The 25899-nt window shown below is 48.0% G+C and overlaps 2 protein-coding genes across 3 annotated transcripts in view; one reads left to right on the top strand and one right to left on the bottom strand.

The window, feature by feature from the left end:
- The first annotated feature begins 1013 nt into the window (after window positions 1-1013).
- Window positions 1014-19996, top strand: R3HCC1 (R3H domain and coiled-coil containing 1). 2 transcript variants are annotated; one of them, XM_042934566.1, is made up of 8 exons: window positions 1014-1092; window positions 12667-12794; window positions 13213-13350; window positions 14019-14613; window positions 15592-15764; window positions 17185-17255; window positions 18579-18674; window positions 19677-19996. In XM_042934566.1, the coding sequence occupies exons 1-8, from the start codon at window positions 1069-1071 to the stop codon at window positions 19811-19813; spliced, it is 1362 nt and encodes a 453-aa protein (XP_042790500.1). In that variant the 5' UTR covers window positions 1014-1068; the 3' UTR covers window positions 19814-19996. The 2 variants fall into 2 exon arrangements, with proteins under 2 accessions (XP_042790500.1, XP_042790498.1); XM_042934564.1 differs by having other exon boundaries at window positions 15577-15764.
- Window positions 19997-20898: 902 nt separating this feature from the next.
- Window positions 20899-25899, bottom strand: part of LOXL2 (lysyl oxidase like 2) — a 93237-nt gene continuing 88236 nt past the window's right edge. Inside the window, exons 12-14 of the mRNA XM_042934559.1 lie at window positions 24647-24783; window positions 22684-22795; window positions 20899-21932 (exon numbers count right to left, since the gene is read on the bottom strand). Coding sequence (XP_042790493.1) covers window positions 21853-21932; window positions 22684-22795; window positions 24647-24783 — 329 coding nt within the window. The 3' untranslated portion in view covers window positions 20899-21852. The remainder of the gene's footprint in view (window positions 21933-22683; window positions 22796-24646; window positions 24784-25899) is intronic.

Raw genomic sequence — 25899 nt, 5'->3', positions numbered from 1 at the left:
AAATACACATGTCTATAGATATATTTTAAGAAAATTTGCGTGAAAGATGCAGGAGTCTAAAGAAGAAAACAACTTATAACAAAACCAGTCAGGGACAATCACTGCCCACATTTTAGTATGTTTTCTTTCAATATTTTTTTCTGTTGTCTTTTTTAAAATCAAGAACATCAATTTTGTGCCATTTTTTTTCACTGAACTTTTGAACACGGGCACTTCCTATGCTATTACGAAGTCTTTTTTTTTTTTTTTCTTAAATGTTTATTTATTTATTTTGAGAGAGCATGAACAGGGTAGGGGCAGAAGGAGAAGGGGAGAAAGAATCCTTAGCAGACTCCGCACCATTAGTACAAAGCCCTACATGGGGCTTGAACTCATGAACCATGATATCGTGACCTGAGCCGAAACCAAAATTCGGATGCTCAAACGACTGAGCCCCCCAGGCGCCCCTGTTACAAAGTCATTTTTTTTTAAGTTTATTTATTTACTTATTTTATGAGCAAGAGTGTGCATACACAGAGCAGGGGAGGGGCAGAGAGAGGGAAAAAGAGAGAATCCCAAGCAGGCTCCACACTGTCAGCACAGAGCTGGACATGGGTCTCAAACCCACAAACTGCAAGATCATGACCTGAGCTGAAATCAGGAATCGGATGCTTAACTGACTGAGCCACCCAGCTGCCCACCCCCCACCCCCAGCCTTTACAAAGTCTTAATATTATGTCTCCCTCCTGTCCTCTAGGTCCTGCAGTGCAAAAGGATCTGATGTGAGGTGGCACTTGAACTAGGGAAAACAGATTTGGGTTTGGGTGAGTGTGCAAACACACGCAGTCAAACCCTGGTAAGGAGTCCCTGGCAGGAGCCTAGAGGCTGAGATGAGGCCAGGCCTTAGCCCCACAGCCCACCAGTGAGACCTGCCTCCCACCCCCCATTCCCCATCTGGGTTCCTGTTACTCTGGCCCTTTAAGAAGGGAGCTGGAATTCTGGCAAGGCTGAGGTGGTCTCCTGGGAACTGAGGGACAACAAATAGCTTCAGAGAGATTGGGGCTGGGGTGGGGACCCTCCACACCAGGGATGGCACACATGGAGGCCAATCAGGTAGCACAGGGACTAGGGGTGGATTTCTCATTCCTTTCTTCCTCTGGCCTCTTTTCCCCAGCTTCCCCCCCTCCCCCCACCTTTCGTTGCCCCTCTGCTAGAATTCCCACTGCCTCTGCTCCAGACGGGTTTCATTTCTGGGGACAGTTCTCGCTCATTAAGAGTTTCTTCATGGATCCTGGATTTTTCGGTAAATAAATACATATTCTGCAAACAATGATAATTGGATCCCACCAAATTTCCAGCCTTTCCACTTTTCTTTCTTTCTTTCCTTGAATTGCTTTTGCTAGTACCTCTGGAAGAAATGGTCAAAAAAGACAATGGTGAATATCACTGGCATGCTCTGAAATGAATGTGGTATCTCTAGTGTTTCCCCATTAAGTTCCATGTGGTATTTTGACTATTTCACTGAGGTCCCTGAGTGAATTTGTATAGAGTTGTCCTTGGTGTGAGTTTGGTAAAGCGTATAGAATGATATTTTGCTCTTTGAATCAGTTTCAATGTTTATAATATAATTGAATCTATCCCATTTGTGGTTTTGCTACAAAAACTTTGTTTCATGTTATTTCCATCACCTTTTTCTTTCTCTATTTTTAAAGTCCCCCCCCCTTCTATTATATTTTGCTATACAGAGTTTTCTTTATTAACTAATGTCCCCAGCCTCTGCCAGTTACTTGGAAAAAATTGTACTTATTGACTTTGTCAGTTATACACCCTTCCTCCTTCCTCCACACTTTAAAATGCATTTTGGGATTCCTGTCTTAATCTGTGGTGATTAAAAATGCTTTTTTTTTTTTTTTTTTTTACATTCTGTAGCCCTCCTTTCAAGAATTATAATATTTGCATACCATTTTCTTGCTGTGATTATTTCATTCAATTGAGTGTTTAAGCAAATTAAATGTTCAATCATGAAGCCTTTTCTCTCATGACATCACAGTTTGTGAGTCACTTATTTTTGTTCATCTCTTGGTTGTCTGGATTACGTCTTTTAGTAGCTTCCCAGGAAGGGAAAAGCATAACTTAGAACCATCTAGTAAGTTGTAAGTTGTAAAACTAACTCACAGGTACACCATGGACAGTAATGAGATTCTTATCAGTGAACAAAGACAAAAAAGAAAAAGAAAGAAAGAAAAGACAACAACAAAAAGGATTTATATAAGAAAAAGGGAAGAGGGGAAGGGGGAAAAAGGGTGCTAGTCTAGAAAGAATTTTGTTTTTCCAATTAAGGTGATTAGCTGGCAGCTATCCAAGAGACCAGTAGGGCAATCTATTCTGGAATAAATTGACTAGGTCTTCAGAGAAAACAATTTTAGTTATTTGTGGATTTTCCAAAAGTCTTGAGACTTAATCTCTACAGGACACATGATAGACTGTCTATAAACACTGTCTGCCTATGTCTCCACCTTAGACAGGCCAGGACCACTCCATTTCCCTCAGCAGAATTTCTGGGAGAGATAGACCTACAAAGTCATTGCAAGTTTGAAAACATTTCAGGTTGCCATCATGGTTTTTAGAATTTTCTGGTCTTAACATTTGCCCTTTAAACTTTCACAGATATTATTCCATTTTCTTCTGGCATATGAGTTGCTAGGGAGATCTGCAGCTACCTGATTTTTTTCCTTTGTGTTCTACCTAAATCATGATATTTGTCTTTTTTTTATGTCCAGAGAAAATGATTTTATCATGATCTGTATTAGCCATTTGTCTGTCTTCCTATCTATCTATCTATCTATCTATCTATCTATCTATCTATCTACCTATCTATCACCTATTTATTTCTGGAACACAGTAAGTCACTTTAATCTACAGTTTCATGTTTTCCTTTGTTTAAACAAAATATTGTTGCAATTTAAATTTTTGTTCCAATAATTTTGTTTTCTTCCTCAGGTATCCTAATTATCTATATGTTGGATCTACATACAATGTATGTAAGCCTCTGTATTCATATTTTCCCTAACTGCTTTAATCTTTTCTGTTTTTGCTTTGAATTTCATGTAGTTTTATGTAGTTTTTCTTGAGAGTGGCTTTTTATTCACAAAATATTTATTATAGCTATTTAGCTTTTAAGTTATATTAGTTTATAAAAGTAACACATGTAAATACCTAGTTTTTATTGTTTTAAATTTCAATTTATAAATATTATAATTTTATTTATATATGTACTATATTTTACAGAAAATGAGAGCAACTTTGGTAAACTTGAAATGACTGACAAATTTCCCTTAAACATTTGGTCCTGGTTTTACTCATATTTATGAAGTTATTATATTTAATCAGCATGTATAAATTTGATATATATGGCTTTTCTTTTTTATTAATTGCAAATTTTTATTGTGCAAGTGGTAGAGTTTCATGCATTTGTAAGACATAATAAAAAGAAATCTCGTGTACTCTTTACCCAGTTTCCCCCAGTGGTAACATCTTGCAAGCTATAGCACAATATCAAAACCAGAAGTGGACATTCATACAATCCTCCAATCTTACTCAAATTTTCTCAGTTCTGCTTATACTCATTTGCATTTGTGTGCATATCTATTTCATTCTACATAACCTTATTACACATGTAGGTTCCTGTATCCACCACCACAGTCAAGATACAGAACACAAGGATTCTTCCTGTAGCTTTTTTGGTTATACCCACTTCCTCTCCCCTCCATCAATCTCTCCCCACCATACCTCCTGTTTCTAACCCTTTCAACCACTAATCTATTCTCCATCTAAAAAAATTTGTCTTTCCAAAATGGTTATATAAATAGAATACACTGAATGACTTTTTAGGATTGGGTTTTTTCACTAAATTGTTACATGTATGTATGTAAAGTTGTTTGTTATATTTCTTTATACTTTTGATGTCTATAGGGTCTGTAGTGATATTTCCTGTTTCATTCCGGATGTTGGTAAATTGTGTGTTCTGTTTTTCATGTCATTTTATTGACCTTTTCAAAGAACCAGCTCTTTGGGTTATTGATTTTCTCTATTGTTTTCCTGTTTTCAATTTCATTAATTTCTACTCTCGTTTTATATTTTCTTCCTTTCTACTTTTTCTTTTTTTAAGATTTTCTTTTATTTTCTACTTTACTTTTTTTTTTTTACATGTTTGTTTATTTTTGAGAGAGAGAGAGTGCAAGTGGTGAGGAGCAGAGAGAGAGGGAGACAGAGGATCCAAAGCAGGAGTGAACTCAATGTGGGGTTCAAACTCACGAACTGTGAGATCATGACCTGGGCCGAAGTTGGATGCTCAAATGACAGAGCCACCCTGGTGCCCCTAAGATTTTATTTTTAAGTAATCTCTACACCCAGCATGGGCTCGAACTTACAACCCTGAGACCAAGAGTAACATGCTCCACCAATTGAGCCAGCCAGGTGCCTCACTTTTCTACTTTCTTTGGGTTTATTTTGCTCTTCTTTATCTTTTAACTCGAGAGAGTGTTCCTTTTTTCTTAATGTATGCATGTAGCACTATAAATTTCCTTCATAGCACTGCTTGCCTGTGTTCTACAAATTTTGATATATTCTTTTCATTTTTATTCCATTCAGTGTATTTTTAAATTCCCCTAGGATTTCCTTTTTGACCCTTGGATTATTTAGAAGCATGTTGTTTAGTTTCCAAATAGTTTGAGATTTTCCTGCTATGTTTTTGTTATTTATTTCTACTTTGATTTCATTGTGGTCAGAGAACATATGATGTAAATTATTTTAAATAATTTAAGGTTTGTTGTTAAGGTTTGTTTTATGGTCTAGGATATGGTCTATTTTGGACAATTTTCCATGGATACTTAAAACAGAGGTGTATTCTGCTGTTGTTGGGTAGAGTGTTCTACACATGTTGATTAGATCACATTTTATTTGTTTTCTTTTCTTTCATTTATTTATTTTTTTAAGTAGGCTCTGTGCCTAACATGGGGTTTGAACTCACAACCCTGGAATCAAGAGTCACATGATCTACCAACTGAGCCAGACAGGCACCCCACATGTTGATTAGGTCATGTTGATTAATGGTATTGTTGAGTTATTCTACATTTTTGCTGTTTTTCTGTCTAGTTATTCTATCAGTTGTTGAAAGATAGATGTCAAAATCTCTAATTGTGGGCTTTGTCATTTCTCCTTTCAGTTCTATGAGTTTTTGCTTTACATATTTTGCAGATTTTTTGTTTTGAACTTACACATACAAGATTGCTATGTCTTCTTGGTAAATTGACCCTTTTGTCATTATATAATGTCCCTCTCTGTCTCAAGTAATTTTCTTTGCTCTGAACTCTATCTTATCTGAAATTAATATAGCCACAGCTGCTTTTCTTTGATTAATGTTTGCATTATAGATCTTTTTCCATCCTTTTACTTTCAACCTGCCTATATTTTTATATTTGAAGTAAGCTTCTTGCAGACGGCATATAGTTGAATCATGGTTTTAAATTGACTTTGACAATCTTTTAATCAGTGTATTTAGAACATTTACATTTAGTATAATTAGTGATATTTTAGGGTCTAGGTCTGCTATTTTATTGTTTGTTTTCTTTGTTTTATACTTCTGTTTTCTTTTTCCTGTATTTCTGTAGGTTACTTTAACATATTTTAGAATTCCATTTTGATTTATCTATAGTATGTTTTTAACCTATAGTATTTTTAAATGTCTCTCTATAGCTTTTTTAATGGTTGCTTTGGGTATCACATAACTTACTATAGTCTTCTGGTGTTCTCAGTTTACCAATTTGAGTAAAGTATAGACACCTTACCTCCGTTTTTCTTCTTTTAACCTCCTCCATTTGTAATAAATTGTTTTAAATATTTCCTCTATGTACATTTAGATCCACTAGTTGGTTATAATTTTTGTTTTAACCGTCAAGCACAATTTAGAAGATTCAAGAAGAGAAGGCAAGTCTGTTGTATTACTTTTATTTTTGCTTACTCTATTCTTTTTTCCTTCTAATGTTCTAAGATTCTTTCTTTTATTGTTTCCTTTCTATTTAGAGAACTTTTTTTAAGCTGTTTTTTAGGCTAGGTCTCCTGGCAACAAGTTATCTTACTCTTCCTTTATCTGAGATTGTCTTGATTTCTTCTTCAAATTTGCTATATCTTCTTGGTAAATTGACCCTTTCCACATTTCCCAGTGGATTTCTTCCCAAGTTTCAGAAGTTTTCAGCCATTGTTTTAACCACTTTTCCCACCTCACCTTATTTCTCTTCTCTTTCTAGGACTCTAATAAAATGAATATAAAATTGTTTTGTTAAAGTCTCACAGATCACTTTGTCTCTGTTCATTTTTGTTTTCAGTCTGTTTACTCTCTATTGTTCAGATTGGGTAGTTTCTAGTTTTATTTTCTAGTTCATAGGTTCTTTCCTTTTCTTATTCCATTCTGCTACTGAGCATTTTATTTTGGTTATTGCATTTTTCAATTCTAAAATTTCCTTTTGGTTCTTCTTTACATGTTCTGTGCCTTAGCTGAGACTATTTTTTTCCCCCATTTATTTCAAGTGTGTTCATAATTGCTTGTTGAAGCATTTCTATCATGGCTACTTTAAAATCTTTGTCAGATAATGTAACATTTCTGGCATCTCAGTGTTTGTATCAATTGACTGCCTTTTCTCATTGAGTATGAGATCTTCCTAGTATTTGGTGTAAGTATTTCTGATTGAATTCTGGACATCTTGGGTGTTATGTTGTAAGATTCTGGGTCTTAATTATATCTCTGTTTTAGCTGTCTTTTCCTGACACCATTCCAGCAGGGGGATGGGGGGCACTGCCTCTTACTGCCAGGTGGGGGTTAAAATCCAGGTTCCCCACTCACCCTCCTTCACACCTGAGGTGGGGGCCCCTCATTATTGCTGGGTGGGGGGTGGGAGTTCTGGATTCCCAGGAAGCCTCCAGGGATACTTTCCTGTCTGGGAGAGGTAGAAGTGATGAAGTTTTGAGGTGATTGGGTATTCACAGGTTCCAGAGCCAATGGCCAAGGAAGAATTCTTGAAGACGTCTTTGGTGCAAAAAGGTGATTTTATTAAAGCATGGGGACAGGATCCTCGGGTAGCAAGAGCTGCACTGGGGTTGTGAAGAGTGACTGGTTATATATATACTATGAAGTTGAGGAGGTAAAGGCAAAAAGAAAGGCCTCCAGAGTGACTTTGATATGCTAAAGACTCCAAAGATAACTGAGGCCTTGCTATTGTCAAGCTAAGGTTGTTTTCCCCTCTAATAAGGCATTAACATTAAGATAGTAGGGAGTTCGTGGAGAAATTTTTCACTCTGCCTGCCTCAAGTGTCTGTCAATGGTCTGCAGGTTATAAGGAGATTTACTTTTACCTGCCATTTCCTTCTTGTCTTTTTTCCCCATATCACTATGGAAGGGTGATGCTGGGGCTCCAGGGAACTAAGTCTATAGGTTTCTGGAGATTAGGCTATTGATAGGATTGTCTTTTTCTTGTAATTTACTAAGATATTTATAAACTGATAGAGACCCATGTCCTATATGACTGTGATCTCTATCAGTAGGCCATTTGTTTTCTTACTTTTCCTTTGTCCTTGGGCAGCCAGGAGTGCCTGAGGAATATCACACATGTCCAACCTGTGGGGGTTTGTGCTAGCTTGTATTTTGCCCTCAGTTTGCCTCAAGCTCCCTCATCAGAAGTGCCTTGCTGCTCCCTACATGGCTTCCACTGACACAGTGGGGGTGGGGTGGCCTCTTGATTTCTGCATCCTGACGAAAGTCCTACTGTCCGCGAGGCCTCCTATGATAGCACGCCAGTGGGGAGGGTGAGGAGGAAGGTGACTTTTTACTGCTGGGTAGGGGTGGAAGTTAGGCTCTCTAGTGGTCTCTACTGATACAGCAGGAAGCTGTCAGGGCTCATCACCACCTGGAAGGCACGAAAGTCCCAATTCTCTACTGAGCCTTCTCTGACATTATCTTGGTGGGAAGGTTGTGGCACTTTATTACAAGACAGTGAAAGTGACAATTTAAGTTACTATTTGGCTTTTGCTGGTTTGAGTGAGGAGAGTGTTTGGCTGGGGTAGAACAGTTATTGTCTCAAAGTATTCTTTCTTGCTAGCTTGCCCCTTTAGGTAGATAGGAAAAAAAAGGCTTTTGTCCGGTTTTTGTTTTGTATTGTTTTGTTTGTGTCTTTTGATGTTCCTGGGTTGCTGGCTTCTTTAAGCTCCGGGTCTGGGAATGTGAGGCATAAAACAAAACAAAAACAAAAACAAAAACAAAAACCAGGAAATTTACCACTTTGTTTTTCCTTGAATCCTGAAGTCCCTCGCTGGTCTGCTTTCTTCTCTCTACCTTTTAGTCTCCTTATACTTGTTTTATATATAGTGTTCAGGGTTTTTAGTTGTATTTAGTGGAAGGAATAGGGAAAAGTATGTTTACTCTATATTCCATAATTCCTAACTTAAAAAAAAAAGTTTATTTGTTTTGAGAGAGAGAGAGAGAGAGAAAGTGGGGGAGGGACAGAGAGAGAAGGAGAGAGAGAATCCTAAGCAGGCTCCAGGCTGTCAGCACAGAGCCCCGCAGGGGCTCTAACTCATAAACCATGAGATCATGATCTGAGCCAAAATCAAAAGTCAGATGCTTAACCAACTGAGTCACCTAGATGCCCCTCCATAAGTCCCAACTTTTTTTTAAGGATATCAAATGAATGACCTTGTGGGGTATAAAGCAAAATGTTTCTCTGTGTTGTAAACAACTCTTGATCTTAAAGTATTGCAAATTCAGCTGTCTTTAATATTATGATACTGTTTACCAACGTAGTCAAATACTCTTACTGATGTGATATGGGCCAGGAGGGAACTGTCAAGAAAGAATTCTTGAGACGTTTTCAGTGTAAAAAGATGTTTTTATTAAAGCATGGCGTCAGGACCTGTGGGCAGGAAGAGCTGTACTGGGATTGTAAGGAGCTATTGATTATAAATTTTAAGTTGATGGTAGTGGGGATAAAGACAAAGGAAGTTTCCAAAAGGATTTTCACACGCCAAAGAAGGCTTACAGGATCCTGGAGGCCCAGCTATTGTCCAGCTAAAGTTGCTTTTTGTGTCTAGCAAAGCATTAACATTAAGGCAGTTGTGAATTCTTTGAGGAAGTCCTCTCTGCCAGTCTCAAGTATTTGTCAATGGGCTGCATGTTTTAGGGAAGTTTAATTTTATCTACATTTCTTTTGCCTTTGTTCTCCTCATCTTTACATCTACCCATTTAAAATTGTAAGTCTGACAGACACCATATGTTTTCACTCATATGTGGATCTTGAGAAACTTAACAGAAGACCATGGGGGAGGGGAAGGGGAAAAAAATTTACAGAGAGGGAGGGAGGTAAACCATGAGACTCTTAAGGACTGAGAACAAACTAAGGGTAGATGGGGGGTGGGTGAGAGGGGAAAGCGGGTGATGGGCAGGGAGGAGGGCATTTGTTGGGATGAGCACTGGGTGTTGTATGGAAACCAGTTTGAAAATAAATTATATTTAAAAAAATAAAATTGTAAGTCTGAGATCCATTTCACTTTTTAAATTGGAATCACCACCTAATGTGTTAGATTCTCTAATATGCCAAACGATACAAACATTACAAGGACTTTTGATAACAATAATAAACTTGATATTCTTTTTTTAAGTTTATTTATTTATTTTGAGAGAGAGAGAGAGAGAGAGAGAGAGAGAGTAAGCAGGGGAGGGGCAGAGAAAGAGGGAGAATCTCACGCAGGCTCCGTTCTTCCAGCAAAGAGCCTGATGTGGGGCTCGAACCCACAAACCATGAGATCATGGCCTGTGCCGAAACCAAGAGTCGATGCTTAACCGACTAAGCCACCCAGGTGCCCCATAAACTTGATATTCTTACATTTAAACTTAAGCACAAAGAGAACACTATGGCAGCAAGGGACTCCAGGTCCATCTTTTCAGATGGGACTGTTTGTAACCCCGTGTCCCCCTGCATTCAATTCTTTCATAATCTGTCAATCATACCTCTTGTTTGGGTAAAATTCTATAGCACGTATTAGCATGTTTCTCCAACTGATCAGATTCATCTAATTTATTTACTTCCTGATTTTTGCATCTGGCCACTGGCCATCGGGACAATTTTAATGGCATGCTAGAGATGGAGAATCTTAATCCTGTGGTGTTTAGGAGCATGCGTGTGGCAGTCAGGCTAGATCTAGGTTTGAGTGAGTTCCAACTCTGCATTTAGTAGTTGGGTGTCCTTGGCTAAACCTCAGCTTATTTTTCTACAATAGGGTAACAATCTCCATCTGAAAGGGCTGCTGTAAGGATTTAGTGAGTGCAGTTTTTATGCACTCGTTAAACAGTAAATAGTAATCTTCTTTTCCACAAGCATTTACTCAACATCACTGCTTAGTTGGCTCTAGTTTTTGCCGCTCCTGTAATGAACATGATTGCCTCTTTCACATCTTTCCGTGGCTCTGACAGTTCTCTTTCATCTCAGCCTGTTGGTTTATCCATTGTGACAGGGAAATCAGGCTTTCTTTGATTTCCTTGGGAATGTGAAGCAGTTATTAACTGCAATTTTATTCTCTTTTCTCAAGATGATCTTCCAATGTACTCTTACCGTCCACGCTCTTTTTCCTACTATGTTCTTTTCCTTTTTTTTTTTTTTCCTGTAGAAATTCTGTGTATCTTTTGTGCTGCTTTTTGTTCTGTTTACTCCCTTCTGAGTAATAGAGAACCATTTTATCCTTATCTGATATTGTCCCAAAATAGCGTCGGTGGATGCATTTTGATTCTCTTCCACATTTATCTGGGCATCCCTTCAAAACCTCCACCCATGGTGGAGGCCCGCATGCTGACACCTTTTTTTCTGTTCACCTTCTGAGCTGTCCGAAGAAGGTATGGTAGAAAGGGCTCAGGGGCAGTCCTTCTTCTACAAGCTTTGTTTTTACTGTCTCTGAGTGTGTTGAACATCTGTACTGTGGACCCTCTAAAGAGGTGGAGGCACGGCTTGTTTCCTGGGTTTTGATTTGTCCCTCTATTTGGGGGGAGAGACAGCCACTTTGTTGAGAAAGTTGGGTCTTTGTTTTCTGAGTCCCCAGGAATATTTCTCCCAGGTCAGATCTGGTCTGCGGCTGTGGCTGAGTGGGCTTGCCTTCCAGCCTTCCAAGGGCCAAAGATGCCTGGTCGGAGAAACAGTGCCATCTTGTGGCCACTCAGCATTGTCTGCAGGCCTGCTCCCACTTCATTTAAGCCTGTGTGGGGTGTGGGTGGGGTCTGCAGGGTCAGAAACCAAATGGATGTCTCTTGTTCTTCCTGCCACCCTCCTATCCTCTGCTTCCTCAGAGGCTGGACGTCCCTTCAGGCTGGAGGTAGGCGACGTGCCTGGCCTTCAGAGGCTCCTCGCTACCATGCCCAGAAAGGGGACTCAAGACTTGGCTCCCTTGAGTTCTCCCTGTACTGGGTTTTGTCTTTATCCTAGGTCCTTTTTATTCTTCAAACTATTTAGAAAGATAGTTTTTGTAAATGTGATATAATAGCACCATCTTTTAAAAGCAATACTCTGAGAAAAGTGAGAAAGCAAAATGCATCTTAATTTCCCCCCATTTTTCAGTTCCCAGGCCCTTTCTCCAAGCCCATCTTATTTAAAAAAAAATTTTTTTTTTAAACAACCAGCCCACCTTTTGAGGTATACTGTCCCCATGACCTTGCCCATATCCTACCGCAGGGTACATTCAGACTGTCCCTTCTCTGTATTAAAAACTGGGTCTTACGTGTTGTTAGCTCAGGGCTCTGCTTTGCTCTGAGCTTCTGGATTCAGGATGATCAGGGGCTTCCATTTCAGCACCTTTCAGGAAACAGGAGGATTTGATTCTGTTCTCTTAGATTATAGACCCAGGAGCAGTCTCATGGCAAGAATTTCAAGCCCCAATTAAGGTTACTAATTGGAGTTATTCCTTGTTAGGTCCCTAGGGAGGGGAGCAAGGAGCCGGACAATCTAGCTCATAGGAACCTGGCACATAGGAACCACTCAAAAGTCTTTGCTGAACTTAATTAATCCTAGGAGACAGTGTGCTCTCAAGGGCAAAAAAAACTCCACGACACGCCCCTCTGCCATTTCTGCGATGCCTCCCCCGGGCCGCGCGGTGGCGCTGTGACTCCTCGGAGGCCCGGTGGTGCTTGGGCGCTCCGGGGGCTCGGGCTTCCGGGGGCCCTCAGAGCGGCGGCGACCCGCGGGGCGGTGAGCGCGGCTTGTGGGTTTGGGGGCGGGCAGTCACCCCGGGCTGGCACCGCGCCTTTAGGGCCTCTCGCTCGTGGCCTGGGGAGGGCCGGCCGCGCTCGCCGAGCAGGCCCGAGCGGCGCCGCGCATGTCAGCCGGGCGTGAGAGCGGCGGGGCCGCCCCAGGGAGAGGGAGCGCGGCGTGGGGCTCCTTGTGCAGGGGTGCGCGTCCCCGCAGGGCCAGGCGACTCCTCCCTGGGCACGTCCTTCCCCGCCTCGGAGTCTGGCTCCTCCTCACTTGGAAGAGAGACCTTGGCCGCGGTGGCCTCTACGACCTTTTAGGCGGCACCGACGCTGCGGGGTTGTGGGTGGGCCCGGGGTCTGTGATCTGATCCTGCCGCGTCCGTCTGCCCCCCCCCCCCCCCCCACTCCAGGCTCTCCCACCTGTCACCCTGGCCCTTCTTTGCTTGGACGGCGTCTTCCTCTCCTCCGCCGAGAATGACTTTGTGCACCGCATCCAGGAGGAGCTGGACCGTTTTCTGCTGCAGAAGCAGCTGTCAAAGTAAGCCGGAGTGGGTGGTGGGGGGTGCGGGCTGCCAGTGCAGGGAGGGCAGTTTCGCCCAGAGCCACCTGGGCCCCCTTCCCAGGTAGCTGGTTCCTACCTGCCTCTGATCTTCGCCTTTGGGTTTAATAACCTGCTCGCTAGCTTCTCCCAGCCACATTTTTCCTGTGTAATTCTGAGCATCACCCAGAGATTTGAAGGGCTCCAGCACAGGAATGGAATAGGACCACTAAGTTCCCGTGATAACCTCTATGCCCATGTCCTTTGCAGGCGGCCAGGATGCAAGGGGGCAGAGGGAGCCGAGGGTCTAGCCTACCATAAACTGGGCATGGACCTGGGCTGGGGAGTGGGGGTCAGGCCTTAGGGGGGGGCCAGCACCTAGAGCCCCTGCTCAGCACTCATTCCCTTCCCTTCCCAGGGTACTTCTTTTCCCCCCACTCTCCAGTCGCCTCCGGTACCTGATCCACAGGACAGCAGAGAATTTTGATCTTCTGAGCAGCTTCTCTGTTGGGGAGGGCTGGAGGAGAAGGACAGTCATCTGTCACTTGGATATCAGGTGTGTATCATAGTGCTGTGGAGGGCCCTCAGAGTTCCTTGTGGGTGGGTGGGTGAGATGGACAGGAGCCAGAGCCAGCAGGCCCCCAGGCTGCTGCCTCTGGCCCCACCTCAGCTGCTTAAATACAGTGCTGCCTTTTGCCTCAGCAGTGCAGTAAGTGTGCATTGTTTGTGGAATTCATTTGGCAAAATCAGCTATCCACTTGGGCCGAAAGAGAGAAAAATAGAGCAGTTTAAGCAGTGAGAGTGTTTGCCTCAAGAGGCCGTGGCACTTGGGAAGCACATTCGAGCCTCACACGTCTCTGTTACCATGTGCGTCTCTCAGGGTCTTATCACAGTGACTATGATCCTGGTGTTTAAAGTTACATATTTTTCTAGTGACAAAGTTCCTAAATGCAAGTACTTATTTCATCTAGTGTATAACCGAAGATTCAGCTATCTCTAATAGTTTATAACACTAGAGGGAGAGCTGGTTGCTTTGGGCTTCTTCAAAGTTGGCATTCAGCCTCCACTACATTGCCTTCCTATGGCATTTTCAGGGGTCATTTTGGCTTGGGTTTTGGCCTAATGCTGGCCTGAGAGCCTCATGCCTGAATGGTAGGTAGCTGCAGTAAACCATTTTCCTTGGGGCCTAACCGCGGCTCTGATCCCCTCCTGCTCCTGCTCCAGGTTACCCAGTTCAGATGGACTCTCTGGCCCCTGCCACCCTCCTGCCTCCCAGCCTAGCAAGCACCGAGGACCTCAGCCCACCTCAAACCAAGGAGCACCTGCTGGTCCTCGGGGGGCGCGGGCTGGCCGGTGGCATCGTGGACGCAAACCAGACCAGGCTTTGTATGTGCCCCGAGTACTGCGCAGGCAAGAAGAATGGGTACCACCCTCTACCCAAGGGCTCAAGGGAGATGCTCCAGCTGGTGGGCTCCTGGAAGAGCCTGGAAATGTTGGTGCTGAGGACCTCAACTCTGATCAGGACCTCCCTGTGTTGACAACTCAGGCACCTGAGGACCTAGAGGGCCCAGACCAACGCTGTGACAATGAACAGCTACTGGACCTAGTTGGCATTGAGTCCCCACAGCCCGAGAGCCACTCAGGGACAGGACATGGGTTGGAGATGGCCACACAACTTGGGTCCGGTCTGAGGCTGGACTCAGAAGAGGCGAATGGGAGTGAGGTGGAGAAGAGCCTGGCAGAGGAGGAAGAAGCAGAGTTGGAAGAGTTGGGGCTTGGCAGCTGCTCCGAGGATGATTACAGTGAGCTGCTACAGGAGGTGATGAGGCTCTTAAACCCGGAAAAGGGAGGGCAGAAGTGAGGTGGGTGTGGTCGAGGGTGGATGGGCACCAAGGGTCCTGGTGAGGAGAGGGTGGGGTTGGTGCTGCCTGAGCAGGGCTGGGTGCTGGATTTTAGGTGTCCCTTAGGAGACGTAGGGGGGAGCACTGGGCCTTGCACGAAGGAGTCGGGACTGACACGGTGGGAGGATCGAGGCTCAGGATATGGGGTCGGGTACGTAACCACGTAGGAGCTGTTTGAAAGCTCTTCTACCAGCAAGTCATTTTGTTTTTCTAAATCTCAGTGCCCTCATCTGAGAAACGAATAATGATACATGCTTCACAAGGTAGCAGGTAGGATATGTGTGGAATTGCTTCCTAAAGGACTACAGACCTTGGTCATGAGAATGATCTTTCGCCTGAAGCTTTGTTTTACAAATCTCATTTCCTTGGAACTGTGTGTCTGCCCCTGAGACTGGCTATCGTGTTCAGTTGGGAGGGTAGCCATCTTTTATTACTATATTATAGATGAAGGGTAGAGACCAGAAAGACTTGCTTAATATCACATTGTTAAGGGGAGGAAAGATCCTGAACTTGCCCAGTTCTGTCTCTTCCTGACTGTATATCTTTGGGCAGAATTGCTTAACTCTTTGATTTATAGCATTTCCATCTATAAAGAGGGTATATATAGGATACAGTTTTCAGGATTCTATGAAACATATTGTGTGTAAATGCCAGTTACCCAATGGAGACTCCATAAAAGTTACCTTCCCTAAAACTCCCGCCTCTCCACCTTCTAGCCCATTCTGCCATCATGCTGCCTTTCCCAGACTTGCTGGGTATGGCTTCTGTGGGAGGCCACTTTTGGTGCTCACCTCCCTGCTGGCCCAGGAGCCTTCAGGACTGTGTGTGGTTTTGAAAGCAGGTGTTTGGAGCCCTGTGTGTCAGAGCTCCCCTTGCTAAAGGGTGCGATCTCCCAGATAACAGACAACCTGACTGAGAAGGAGATTCAGGTAGAGAAGATCCATGTGGACACATCCTCCTTCATGGAGGAGCTGCCTGGAGAAAAGGATTTTGCCCACGTGGTGGAGATCTACGACTTTGAGCCGACACTCAAGACTGAGGACCTGCTGGCAGCATTTTCCGAGTTCCAGTGAGTGCTCCCGAAGCTTCAGGGAGGCAGGGGAGGTGGGTGCTGGCCTCTGGAGAGGAGCTAGACCATCGCTTTGTTGTTGGGGACACTTGCCTGCCCTTCCCCAGTGTCTAGCTATCTGGAAAGAAAGGCAGAAAGTGGGTGTGGTTGCCCTAGGCTTCATACTCCTTCTGGCCTATGACTGTACAGAAGAGGAGAGCTGATTTTCTGGTGAGGGACACATTCAGTGGCCCTAGATCTGGTCCTGCTGGTCCGTGGCAGCAGACCTCCATCCTGCCCCCCTGCACCCCCACACGTCTGCCGGGAGCCAGCCCCTCATCAGGATGCATGACACAGGCATGACACAGGCAGCCCACTGCCTCCTCTGCTCCATGTCCCAGCCACCCACTCAGTCAGTGGGCCGAGGGCCATTTCTGTGTAAGAACTGTTTGTGGGGTGAGCTGGGCTTGAATGTGCTCGGGCAGAGTCAGGGTGGAGACGGGCACCAAGAGGATATATTGCAAGGAAAGACTTCTGTTTTCCCAAATTTCTTGGATTCAACTCCAGTCTTTTCGCTTTTTCTCTATCTCTCTTTCCTCCAGTCTCCCTTCTCTTTTCCTGCTTAGTCCTTTTTTTAAAAATTTTTTAAAAGAGTTTATTTTTCAGTAATCTCTACACCCAACACAGGGTTCGAACTCACAACCCCGATACCGAGTCACATCTCCACTGACTGAGCTGGTCAGGTGCCTTCCTGCTTAGTCTTTTAAAAATCCCTTTCTTCATGGCCCCCTTTTCTGACTGCTTCCGAAACTGCCCTCCCTTGCCTCCCTGAGCCTGAGCAAGGCTGAGGGGGCAGCTTCGTGGGGCAAAGGGGCACATCTGCTCTCATTCCCTAAAAGCGTGGCCAAACCGGGGCCACCTGTGACTTCCTCAGCCCATGTGGGCAGTGCCCACAGAGAAACTGGGGGCCTGAACTGCTTTTGGCCTCTCATCAGCCCCATAGTCTGTGGCTTTCTTGGGCAGTAGGAAGAAAGTTGATTAGGGGCAGTAACACTGACTGCTTATTTTAGGTCCTGTCCTGTGTTCCTAGGACATAAACCCTTCTGTCTCCAGCCTTGGACCCTATGCCCTTGGCCTTGCTGCGATGGTGCCTGTGTGGAGCCATCTTTACCATTGGCGCTAGGCTCTTTCAGTCCTGGCTTTCTGCAGTCTAGGAATCTGGGACGTATCTGATCAACACGGGTGATACTTATCTTTCTCAAGCCAACCATATGGTCTTCAGCGAAAGTTTGCTGCAAAGGGTGGTCTCCTTCCCAGGGGAGATCGGAACTTGTGTGGAGCTCATAGTGTTGGAGGGTTGGAGGTGGGAGGGGACTCCTTTCTCAGAAAGGGTTTTGCCCCTTGCTTTTGTACTCACTCTGTCTCCTCTTCCCTGGCACAGGGAGAAGGGGCTCAAGATTCAGTGGGTAGATGACACGCACGCGCTCGGTGTCTTTCCCTGCCTGGCCTCAGGTAATGTGGCTTCACGGTGGGCTTGGTTCTTCTCTGACTGCCATTGACAAGGGTCCAGGGTGCAGGCTAACCTGAGCGAGTGGACTGCCAGGGCCTACTCCCAGCCTGCCTAATCCAGAAGTTCAGAGGCAGCAGAGTGGGCTCCGGGCCAGGCTGCTCACACCCTCCCCTGTTCACGGTGGTGCCTGTTTCAGATTCTGGTGACATTTACTGAGTACATGTCTCAGGCCAAGCTCATGGGGCTTCCACATATTAAATCATAAGAAAGTGCTCTTTTCATAGGTAAAAAGCATTTAAATACTGATAATTTCGTCTGGTTCAGACAGATGCATTTTTACTTGGTTTTCATTGCAGCCTCAAGATGTAGGTCAGATTACTTCTATTTTACAGATGGGGAGACTGGCCTAGAATGCCAGTGGTCTGGGATGTCAAATCTGGGGGTGTCAGCCAACCTCCTGGCTGTAACTCTGGGCTCCTGCTCCCTCTCGGTCACTTTCTGAAGCTGCCCCTGCCACACCACTGCTCACTATGGGTGTATTTATCAAGACCCTTCACCTCCTTGGCTGGGCTTTTCATAACCACGAGCTTCTGAACACCAGAGCTGGGAGAGGCCATAGCTGGTGTGGGCCCAGTTCTCAGGAGAGCCTGAGGTGTTCAGAGAGCAGAAGGACTGGGGCAGCCCCACAGAAGGACCTGACTGAAGGGGAGGCAGGGAGGATGGCCACAGGGTGTGGTGCAAAGAATGGGCGCTGGGTGAGGCTCAGCCACGGCTGCCTTCTGGGCTCTGCCAAAGTATGTGCGATGAGTACGTCACATCCTGGCCTCAGTTTCCTCATGCATAAAAGGGTGGCTTGGACCCGAAGCCCCTGCAAGCTCTGACATGCTGAGTCTGACATGCTGAAATACTCCATGACCCCGCAGAACTCGGGGTAGTGAGGACATGCGCCCGGGAGAGTCGTGAGTGGGGGAAAGGGTAGAGTTTATTTGAGGCTCCTGGGCTTTAGAAGGTGGGAGCCTGCCTTCCCTGATGTCACAATTGCAGCCTTGCTGGTTGATGTGGCTTCTGACCAGCCCACGGTAGTGTGTGGAAGCTGGCCCTGCACAGGTGCCCTGTGTAGGCCTGCGGGGCACTGGGGCGTGAGGTGAACAGATGGTGGTCGTCTCTTAACCAGTCAGAGTGGTGTCAGGGCAGCTCTGTCCCCGAGCCTTAAATGGGCGCACAAAGCAGCTCCATCAGTTTGGGGTGATACATGTATCCCTTGTCCCTGAGGGGGCCTCACCAGGAAGAAGAGCAGTGGCTTCAGATCTGTTTTCTTTTCATAGCCGCTGAAGCCCTGACCAAGGATTTCTCTGTGCTCAAGATCCGGCCCCTTACGCAGGGAACCAAGCAGTCAAAGCTGAAAGCCTTGCAGAGGCCAAGTAAGGAAGCCAGTTGTGTCCTGATCGAAAGGCTGTATGAGTGTTTGGTTGGGCAGGGTGGGGCCTTCCCTCCAGATTCATTCCTTGGTCTTCAGCTGTCTGCCCTAGGACCCCTGGGCTACAGTGGCCAAGGGGGTGCTCCTTCCCCACCCTGGGGGCTGGAGTGCCTAGGGAAGAAGGGCCCCAGGAGGGAGAGCTATTTGCCAGCTTCGCTGTGCTGGGCTTGCCCTCCTATGCATACCTCTTCTGGGTGCTGTTCAGGGAAAAGCTTGGTTTTTCCTGTAGGGTCATGGGAGCCATATTTTACAGTGGGGTTGAAAGAGCTTGGATTCTGGGGTCAGCCCTGGGTATGATCCCGCTTCTGTCACCTATTTAAGTTGACCTTGAGCAAGCCACCTAATGTCTGTGAGATGGTCCCTGTCTCTGTAAAATAAGCAGATTGTACTGGGTGGATTGGAGGAGTGAGTAAAAGAGCCTGGCAGACCTACCTAGAGCAGTGGGGGGCACACAGAAGATGCCAAGTAAATGATACCTCCTCTTTTTTCCTCTTCTCCTTCCAGAAAGCACGATGGGGGCTTTTAGAGGCCAGTTTTCTATGGCTGCAAAGCAGTGACTGGCAAAAGTGGCCCAGAAGAGGCCTGCCAAGGCTATCCAATGCTCTTGTGGCCTCTGTAGCCTTTGCCCCAGACTTGGGGACAGTAAATATCCTGTCAGTCCCAGAGCTCCAGGTGTCCCACCTGACTTGACTTCCCTCTCAGATGGCTCTGCAGTTCAGGGAGGTATATAAGATTAGCCCACCCTCCTTCCCCTCACTTCCTCCAGACGGAGAGACAGGGAAGGTGCAGAAGCAGCAGGATTAGGTGAGGACCCCATGGGCATCATGCTGTGGGCACAGCTGGGCCTTAGAGGTTGGCTCAGATGGCCTCTAGTCTGCTGTCATTGGGAGGAGTGGTGGCCACAGCCTTGAATTCAAGTCCCCGTCCCATGGGGCTTTCCTTTTAGAGCTCCTGCGTCTGGCGAAGGCGAGACCACAGACAAATACAGCGGTGGCCAGGAGGCTGGTGGCCCGGGCCCTGGGGCTCCAACACAAGAAGAAAGAGTGGCCTGCGGTCGAGTCTTCTACCTCCCTGAGGCCCTGAGAGGCCCAGCAAGCCTGGATCGGTGGCCCCAGGACGAAGCTGGTGCGCCAACACCACAAGCCTTTATAGACACCGGAAAGCCCTGCACTATTTGTCAGGGTGTCCTTGTTGGGTGTGGTGGGCTTTAGTTTGGTCTAGTTCCAGAAGTTGAGAAAAAATAAAAACCTGATAGTTGTTTTCAAATGCGATGGTCTGCCAGGCAACACCAGGGGGTGCTGTCTGTCTCCTAGTTTAGACTGGGGCTGCCGAACAAAAGGGGCCCCTAGATTGGCCTGGAGGATCCCAGCTGGGCCTCAGGCATTTGGCCCAGCGCTTGCCCAGTTCATGGGGGGAGGAGGTTGCACCTGTTGTGTGACACCTGCCCAGTCTCCTAACAAGTCGGGCATCCTAACCTGCCATGGGCTGCAGGGCAGCAGTGGGCTGATGGCAGTGCTAAGGGCACCAACGCTGTGAACTTGTCCTCGTGTTACCTGCCGGCATGGGTTACAGAGGGGTTTCTTGCAGAATTCTGTAACTGAGCAAAGCCAAGAGATAAAATCTGAAATGGCCCATGAGTTTGAGTCCCCCTCACAGGACAAGGGCATCTATGGGGACAAGGTCTCCAGTCACTCATTTTTCTGGTGTGGGTGGATTTGGTGCCAAGGTGGCCCTATCTGGTGCTCTGGGGTCATTGTGGACCCTTCTGACCCACTGGGCCACAGCACGCTCTCGATACGGGTGAGAGTCCCCGTGTCTGGGGGAGAGTGGCTAGCCTCGACCGCCCACCTTGCCAGTGCTGGGCAGAGCTCAGCCACTGCTCTGTGGGCGCATATGCTCCGCATCACCGCCCCTCCCTTGGAGCCTGGCCGAGGCGCTGCCCTTGCGGGAAGAAACTCCCCCCTCTGTCCCCCAGTCCCACGAGATGGTTTAAATCTAAACGTCCCATCCGGTCCTAACACAGCCGCCGTGCCCCCTGAAAGACACTACAGAACAAGTTCAAGAAAGGTCATGACTTGTGTTTTTGTGATCCAGAAGGCAGGAGTTGGTCTTTTGTGGTGGGAACTGAGGGAGACCCCCTGCAGCTGCTCTGGAAGGTCTCTGCAGCCGTGAACCTGTAAGCGCATGCCGGGCTCCCTCCCGCCTACCGTACAGAGCAGCTCTGCGGCTCAGGGCCAGGTACAGAGGCCCAAATGAAACACAGATGCGTACCATAAACTTTTTATTCGAAGTTTCAAGTATGTGTAAGTGTCTGTGATGACACATGGCGCTTGGTGGGTGTCCTCATCACCCAGGACCCTGGCTATAGCACCGTTGAATCAGTTAACCCACAGAATTGGAACAACAGAAGGATGAGCCACTTACACAGGTGGGTTGGGTTTTTCTTTTGACCTATACTTTCCAAGGCCCAGATGCCCATTAAATGCCACTAAGTTGCTTTGTATTTGAAAGTCTGTGAAAATATAATAATGGTATCTTGAAAAATAAGAGGATTTGGGAGGGGGACCGGGGGAAGCACCAACTCTGAGCTCACCTAATTAGAAAAACACATGGCAGCATTATCTGTGTATGTGAATATGATAGAGGCAGTCTGTTTAACTGGAAGAGAGGTCTAGATATTCAAGTTGGCTGGACATGAGCTAAGAGAAGGACAAATGGAATTCAGCCCGACCTGACCGCCTTGGGTTGATAGTTCATACCACCAACATGGCCCCATAGTATCTGTCGTGAATTGAGGGGGGTGCTCTCCTACTTGAGGTGGACCGTGCTTTGGGTGGTTTGCTCTGCTGCTAACCGTGCTCCTGGGGTCCCAGACAAGATGGCTCTTGGCGCCCACGGCCCTGTGGCCAAGCCCCACCCTGGAGGTCGTCCCCAGGCTCCAAAGGTCAGGCAGCAGCCCCCAGCAAATGACAGGCACACCCCTTTCTCCTGGGCCTTGGGCATGGTTGCAGGGGGTTGAGATGGGGCAGGGGCGGGGCTGGGTGAGGAGGGAGTGTGGCCATCAGACTGCAGTTGTTGGGGACGATGCGCTGTGGCCCCAAGACAGGAGGTGACCTGGTGCTTTACCGTGTGGAGAGCTGGTTATTTATGAGTCCACTGAAGTGTTCAAACTTTTTTTCCGTCTCTTCACTGAAGGAACCACCTGAGGGGGTAGGCATCGGGGAGACAGAGTTTGGCAAACCGCATGCTCAGCCTTCTCCCCCATTGGAACTGCCGGCCTCGGGGGCCCTGGAGCCACCGCCCTCCACCAAATGGCCTGCTGGGGCCACCTCTGCGACGCCACCAGGGCAGCAACTAGGTGCTGGTCATCCCCAGGGCCAGGCCCACATCAGGTGTTCAGGCAACACGAGAGAAGGAGCAACTAGACATAGTGAGTTTAGTTTTTGCCATCCCGAGAGTGGGGGCGTCTCTCTTCCTGCCGAAGAGGAAGCTCTGCTCCCTGTCTTGTTCCCCAGTGTGTGTAGTGCGAGGATAAGTTTCTTCGTTGGCCACCAGACGCCACAGTGCTTGACTAGCCTCTGGTTCTCAACAGAGGAAAATGATACACAGAACCCACAAATTGCTGACGCCCACATGTTTGAGGTCACATGCGTAATGAGATGGCCTCAGCTCCAAGCCCGGTGCCGTGCCTCCCTCCTTCCCCGGCCAGAGCTGGCTGCAAAAACCCAGCCTCTGTCCAGGCCTTATGTGTCTACAGCTTCCTTCCTGTGCGTGGAAATGGGAGGCTGGCTCCATTCCCCACGCTCGTTACCCGAATAAGTAAGCTGCTCTGATTCCTCGACAAAGGGCAGCTCTCGCCTGTCTCCTGGAGGGGGGCGGGCTGCGGGGGGCTGGCGGGCCTGGGGGCAGCTCTGGGTGTGCCGTGCTGCCCCACCAGTGCCCAGGGACCTTACCTATGTGGCAGTTGTACATCCAGATGCGGTGGCCGTCGTAGCGGGTCCTGCACTTCATGATGTTGTTGGTGTAGTCAGACTCCGCAACCTCGTAGTTGGGGTTAATGACAACCTGGGGGCGAGTCAGGTCAGAGGGCGCTGCTGAGTCCTGCCCTGGTCACCCTTTACCCCGGGCCCAGGCTCTACTGAGACCAGCCCTGCCTGCAGAGTCGGGGCGACCTCCTGCTCCAAGAGCAGCCCCGGGGCAGGACTAGCCAGAGATGAAGGGTCAAGGCTGGGAGGAGTGAGAATGTGCACCTCTGTCTGCCTCTCTGTGATTCACACACATATACCCTCCCATAAATCGGCCTTCAAAAAGGGGTTACCCTCTCCTGGGTGCCCTGGGAGGTTTGAGATTAGTAGAGGCAGGAATGGGGGCCCAGGGAGGCCACAGAACAGGCTGTTGATAGGAACTAGAAGGGAGCTGGGGAGCAGGATGTGGTGAGATGGGATGGGACAAGGACCAGGCCGTGTGCTCCTGGAGGTGTGACTTCACACACATCCCTGCCTCTGAGCCTTTCCTGCAGGCCCTTCTGCCTGGAAGGCACGTCCTCCTTCCCTGGATCTCTCCTGCCTTTGGCAGCATTACTGAGGTCTGCTCTTAGGTCCATGTGGGAATGGAGAGGGCCAATGAAATCCCAGGCCAGGGCTATCACACATCTAAAGTTCCATGTCTGTCCCAAGGGAAATATTCTTTTCCATTAATCAGAGGCACAAACGCTCCCAGTAAGTTGACTTGCTAATTGTGTCGTCAGGGGTCAGGAACACAGATACAGAGTTGATGTGACCTGGGTTTGCCTGGCTGTAAAATGAGGGTAGTAGTAAAGGCCTTCATTGGGGGAATTACGTTCATTCACAGGGTTTACGCACGGCCAGGCCTGGCATCAATCTTCAACGAGCCCTAGTTATTAAATAGGTGGCATTTGTCAGGACACACGAGAATACACGTTCACCCAGCAAAGTGGTAGCGAACCTCAAACACAAAACCCTGGGCACAGTGTACGTGCACAGAGACATGGATATTCATTTTTTAAAATAAAGAGCACTCTGCTCTTTGGCTGGGCCTCTCCAAGTCTGCGGTTTTGGGCTTGGGGGTGGAAAAGTGCTTGGCTGTCTGATTTCCAGCCTCTGAAATTGCACAGGAAAACTTTCAAAGCCCCTCTGTGGTCACTTCTGTGCAGGTGTTGGTTCTTCCCAAGGCTGTCTCCAGGGTGGGGACCACGGGCCGGGCTCTGGGCTGGCTGAATGCCCCTTGGGAAAGTTTTCAAAGCAGAATGACACATTTCTGGTCACCCACTTTGCCACCCAGCAGGGTGAGCTCGAGACCTAGACGGGTGGCGGTGTAGGAACGTGCCAGGGCGCCAGGGAGCTCTGCGGGCCGGAGCACACCTGTGCTCCAGAGAGGGCAATGCCGGGAATGTGGTGCCCCTGCTCCCATGCCAGGGGCACAGCTGGAGCATGCCGCTGTGTCTACAGGAAGGCAGCAGCATTATTCCCTCTGCAGACCCTTTCGGGAGGTCACCTTTTCTGGCAGAGGCAAGTCACAGACGATTGCGAGTGAATGGCTCCTCCTGAGCTTACTTCCAGCCTCGGCAGCACAGACAGGGGAGGGTGAGGGCACGGGAGGGGTGGGGGGGAGGTGACAGTCTGTGTCAGAGGACACCACGGATGTGGGTTGCCTTAGGGTCTGTGGAACAAATCTCAGCCTGAAGACCAAACCTGGCTACGCGCACGCGCTTTGATTTGCAAGCGTTAACTGAACGCGATGTCTCAGGGGCCTGGCAGCTCCCCAAGGGCTTTGTGTGCCTCCCTGCACGTGTTCTGTGTTTGGACACCACCACCAAGGGGGCTGCCTCCCCCGTCACTGGGGAGAAGGCTGCTCCTCCCCTCAGCAGGGGCTGAAACCCCCTCCTGTGCCCCTCACCTGGAACAGGTAGTCTCCAGGGGGTACGTCAGTGATGTCGACCCACTGGCAGTCGATGTCATGGCGATACATGTCCCAGCAGCCCATGGTGATGCCCTGCTCGCCGAAGTTGGCACACTCATAATTCTTCTGGATGTCTGCAGGCGGGGGCAGAGGGAAGCCCGGTCACCATGCACCCTGGCCCCACTGCCTGAACTACTTGCCCTCCCAGCTGCCCTTCCCCCAAAGAGCCCCAAGAAGGCCTGCTGGGTGGGTGACGTTCCCAGAGCCCACACTCAGCAAATCTCTCCCGTCCCCCAAGTCCTCAGAACTCTGCTGCTTCTGGGCTTGGCATCCCATCTCCCCACTGTGCGGGCTTCTCATCCGTTCTCATTTCATTGGAATCCTTGCCTTGATTCCCACATCCCACCCGCCCCTTTAGGCCCAGCCTGGCGCCTCCTGTTCCACGAAGCCTCCCCTGGCCACTCTGGCATTTCCAGTAGCCTGGGAATGGAGCGAATGCTTATCTGGGATCGTTCTGGTGCTGATTATTTAGCTTAATGTGGCGGTCATCTTGCCACCCTCTGGACAATCAGCGCTTGGATGTGGGCCCAGGTCTGGTTTGTGAATCCGCCCTTAGTGGGTCAGCTGGTTGCCAGGCACGTAGTAGGTGCTCAAAAACCCATCTGTGTGTGTGATTTCCTGGCATGGCATGTCCCTGACACATTTATTGAGAGGCTACCATGTCTGGGCACTACTCTGAGCACTGGGTATATGGAGAGGAATCACTGTGTCTCCCTTGAGGCCCAGTCAGGTCTGGACGGCAGGCATGCCCACAGGTGATCAGAGTGCAACCGTAATGGCCTGCTAGGGGTGTGGGCAGAGAGCTGCCTCTGTCTGGGGGAGTCGAGAGAGTCCAGGAACCTCAGAGGTGGGTCTTTTGGGCTTGGACTCGGAGAGCATGAGCCTGTGGGGCAGGGGTACCCGGTGCTGGGACACAGGGAGAAAGGCTGTGGCAGCCAGAGGGAGAGGGGACCACGTGCCAGATTTGGGCCTTACCCAGGGGACCGTGTGGACCCACCTGTGCCCATCAGCATAACTCAGGGGGCTCCTTCATAGCCAGGCCTTGCCCACAGAGCTGGGGCCATGGAAGGCCCTGGCTAGAGAAGGGTCACGGGGAGAGTCAGCAGTGGCCAGCGGGACAGAGTCCAGCATCAGGCCTGGGATCCAGGACAGGTGGGGGCATCTGAGCCCCTCTGAAGCCCCCCCCCCCC

The sequence above is a fragment of the Panthera leo genome, chromosome B1, assembly GCF_018350215.1.
Source record: "Panthera leo isolate Ple1 chromosome B1, P.leo_Ple1_pat1.1, whole genome shotgun sequence".
NCBI classification, from domain to species: Eukaryota; Metazoa; Chordata; class Mammalia; order Carnivora; family Felidae; genus Panthera; species Panthera leo.
The sequence above is the reverse complement of the archived record's forward strand: the minus strand, read 5'-3'. Positions and strand labels throughout refer to the sequence as shown.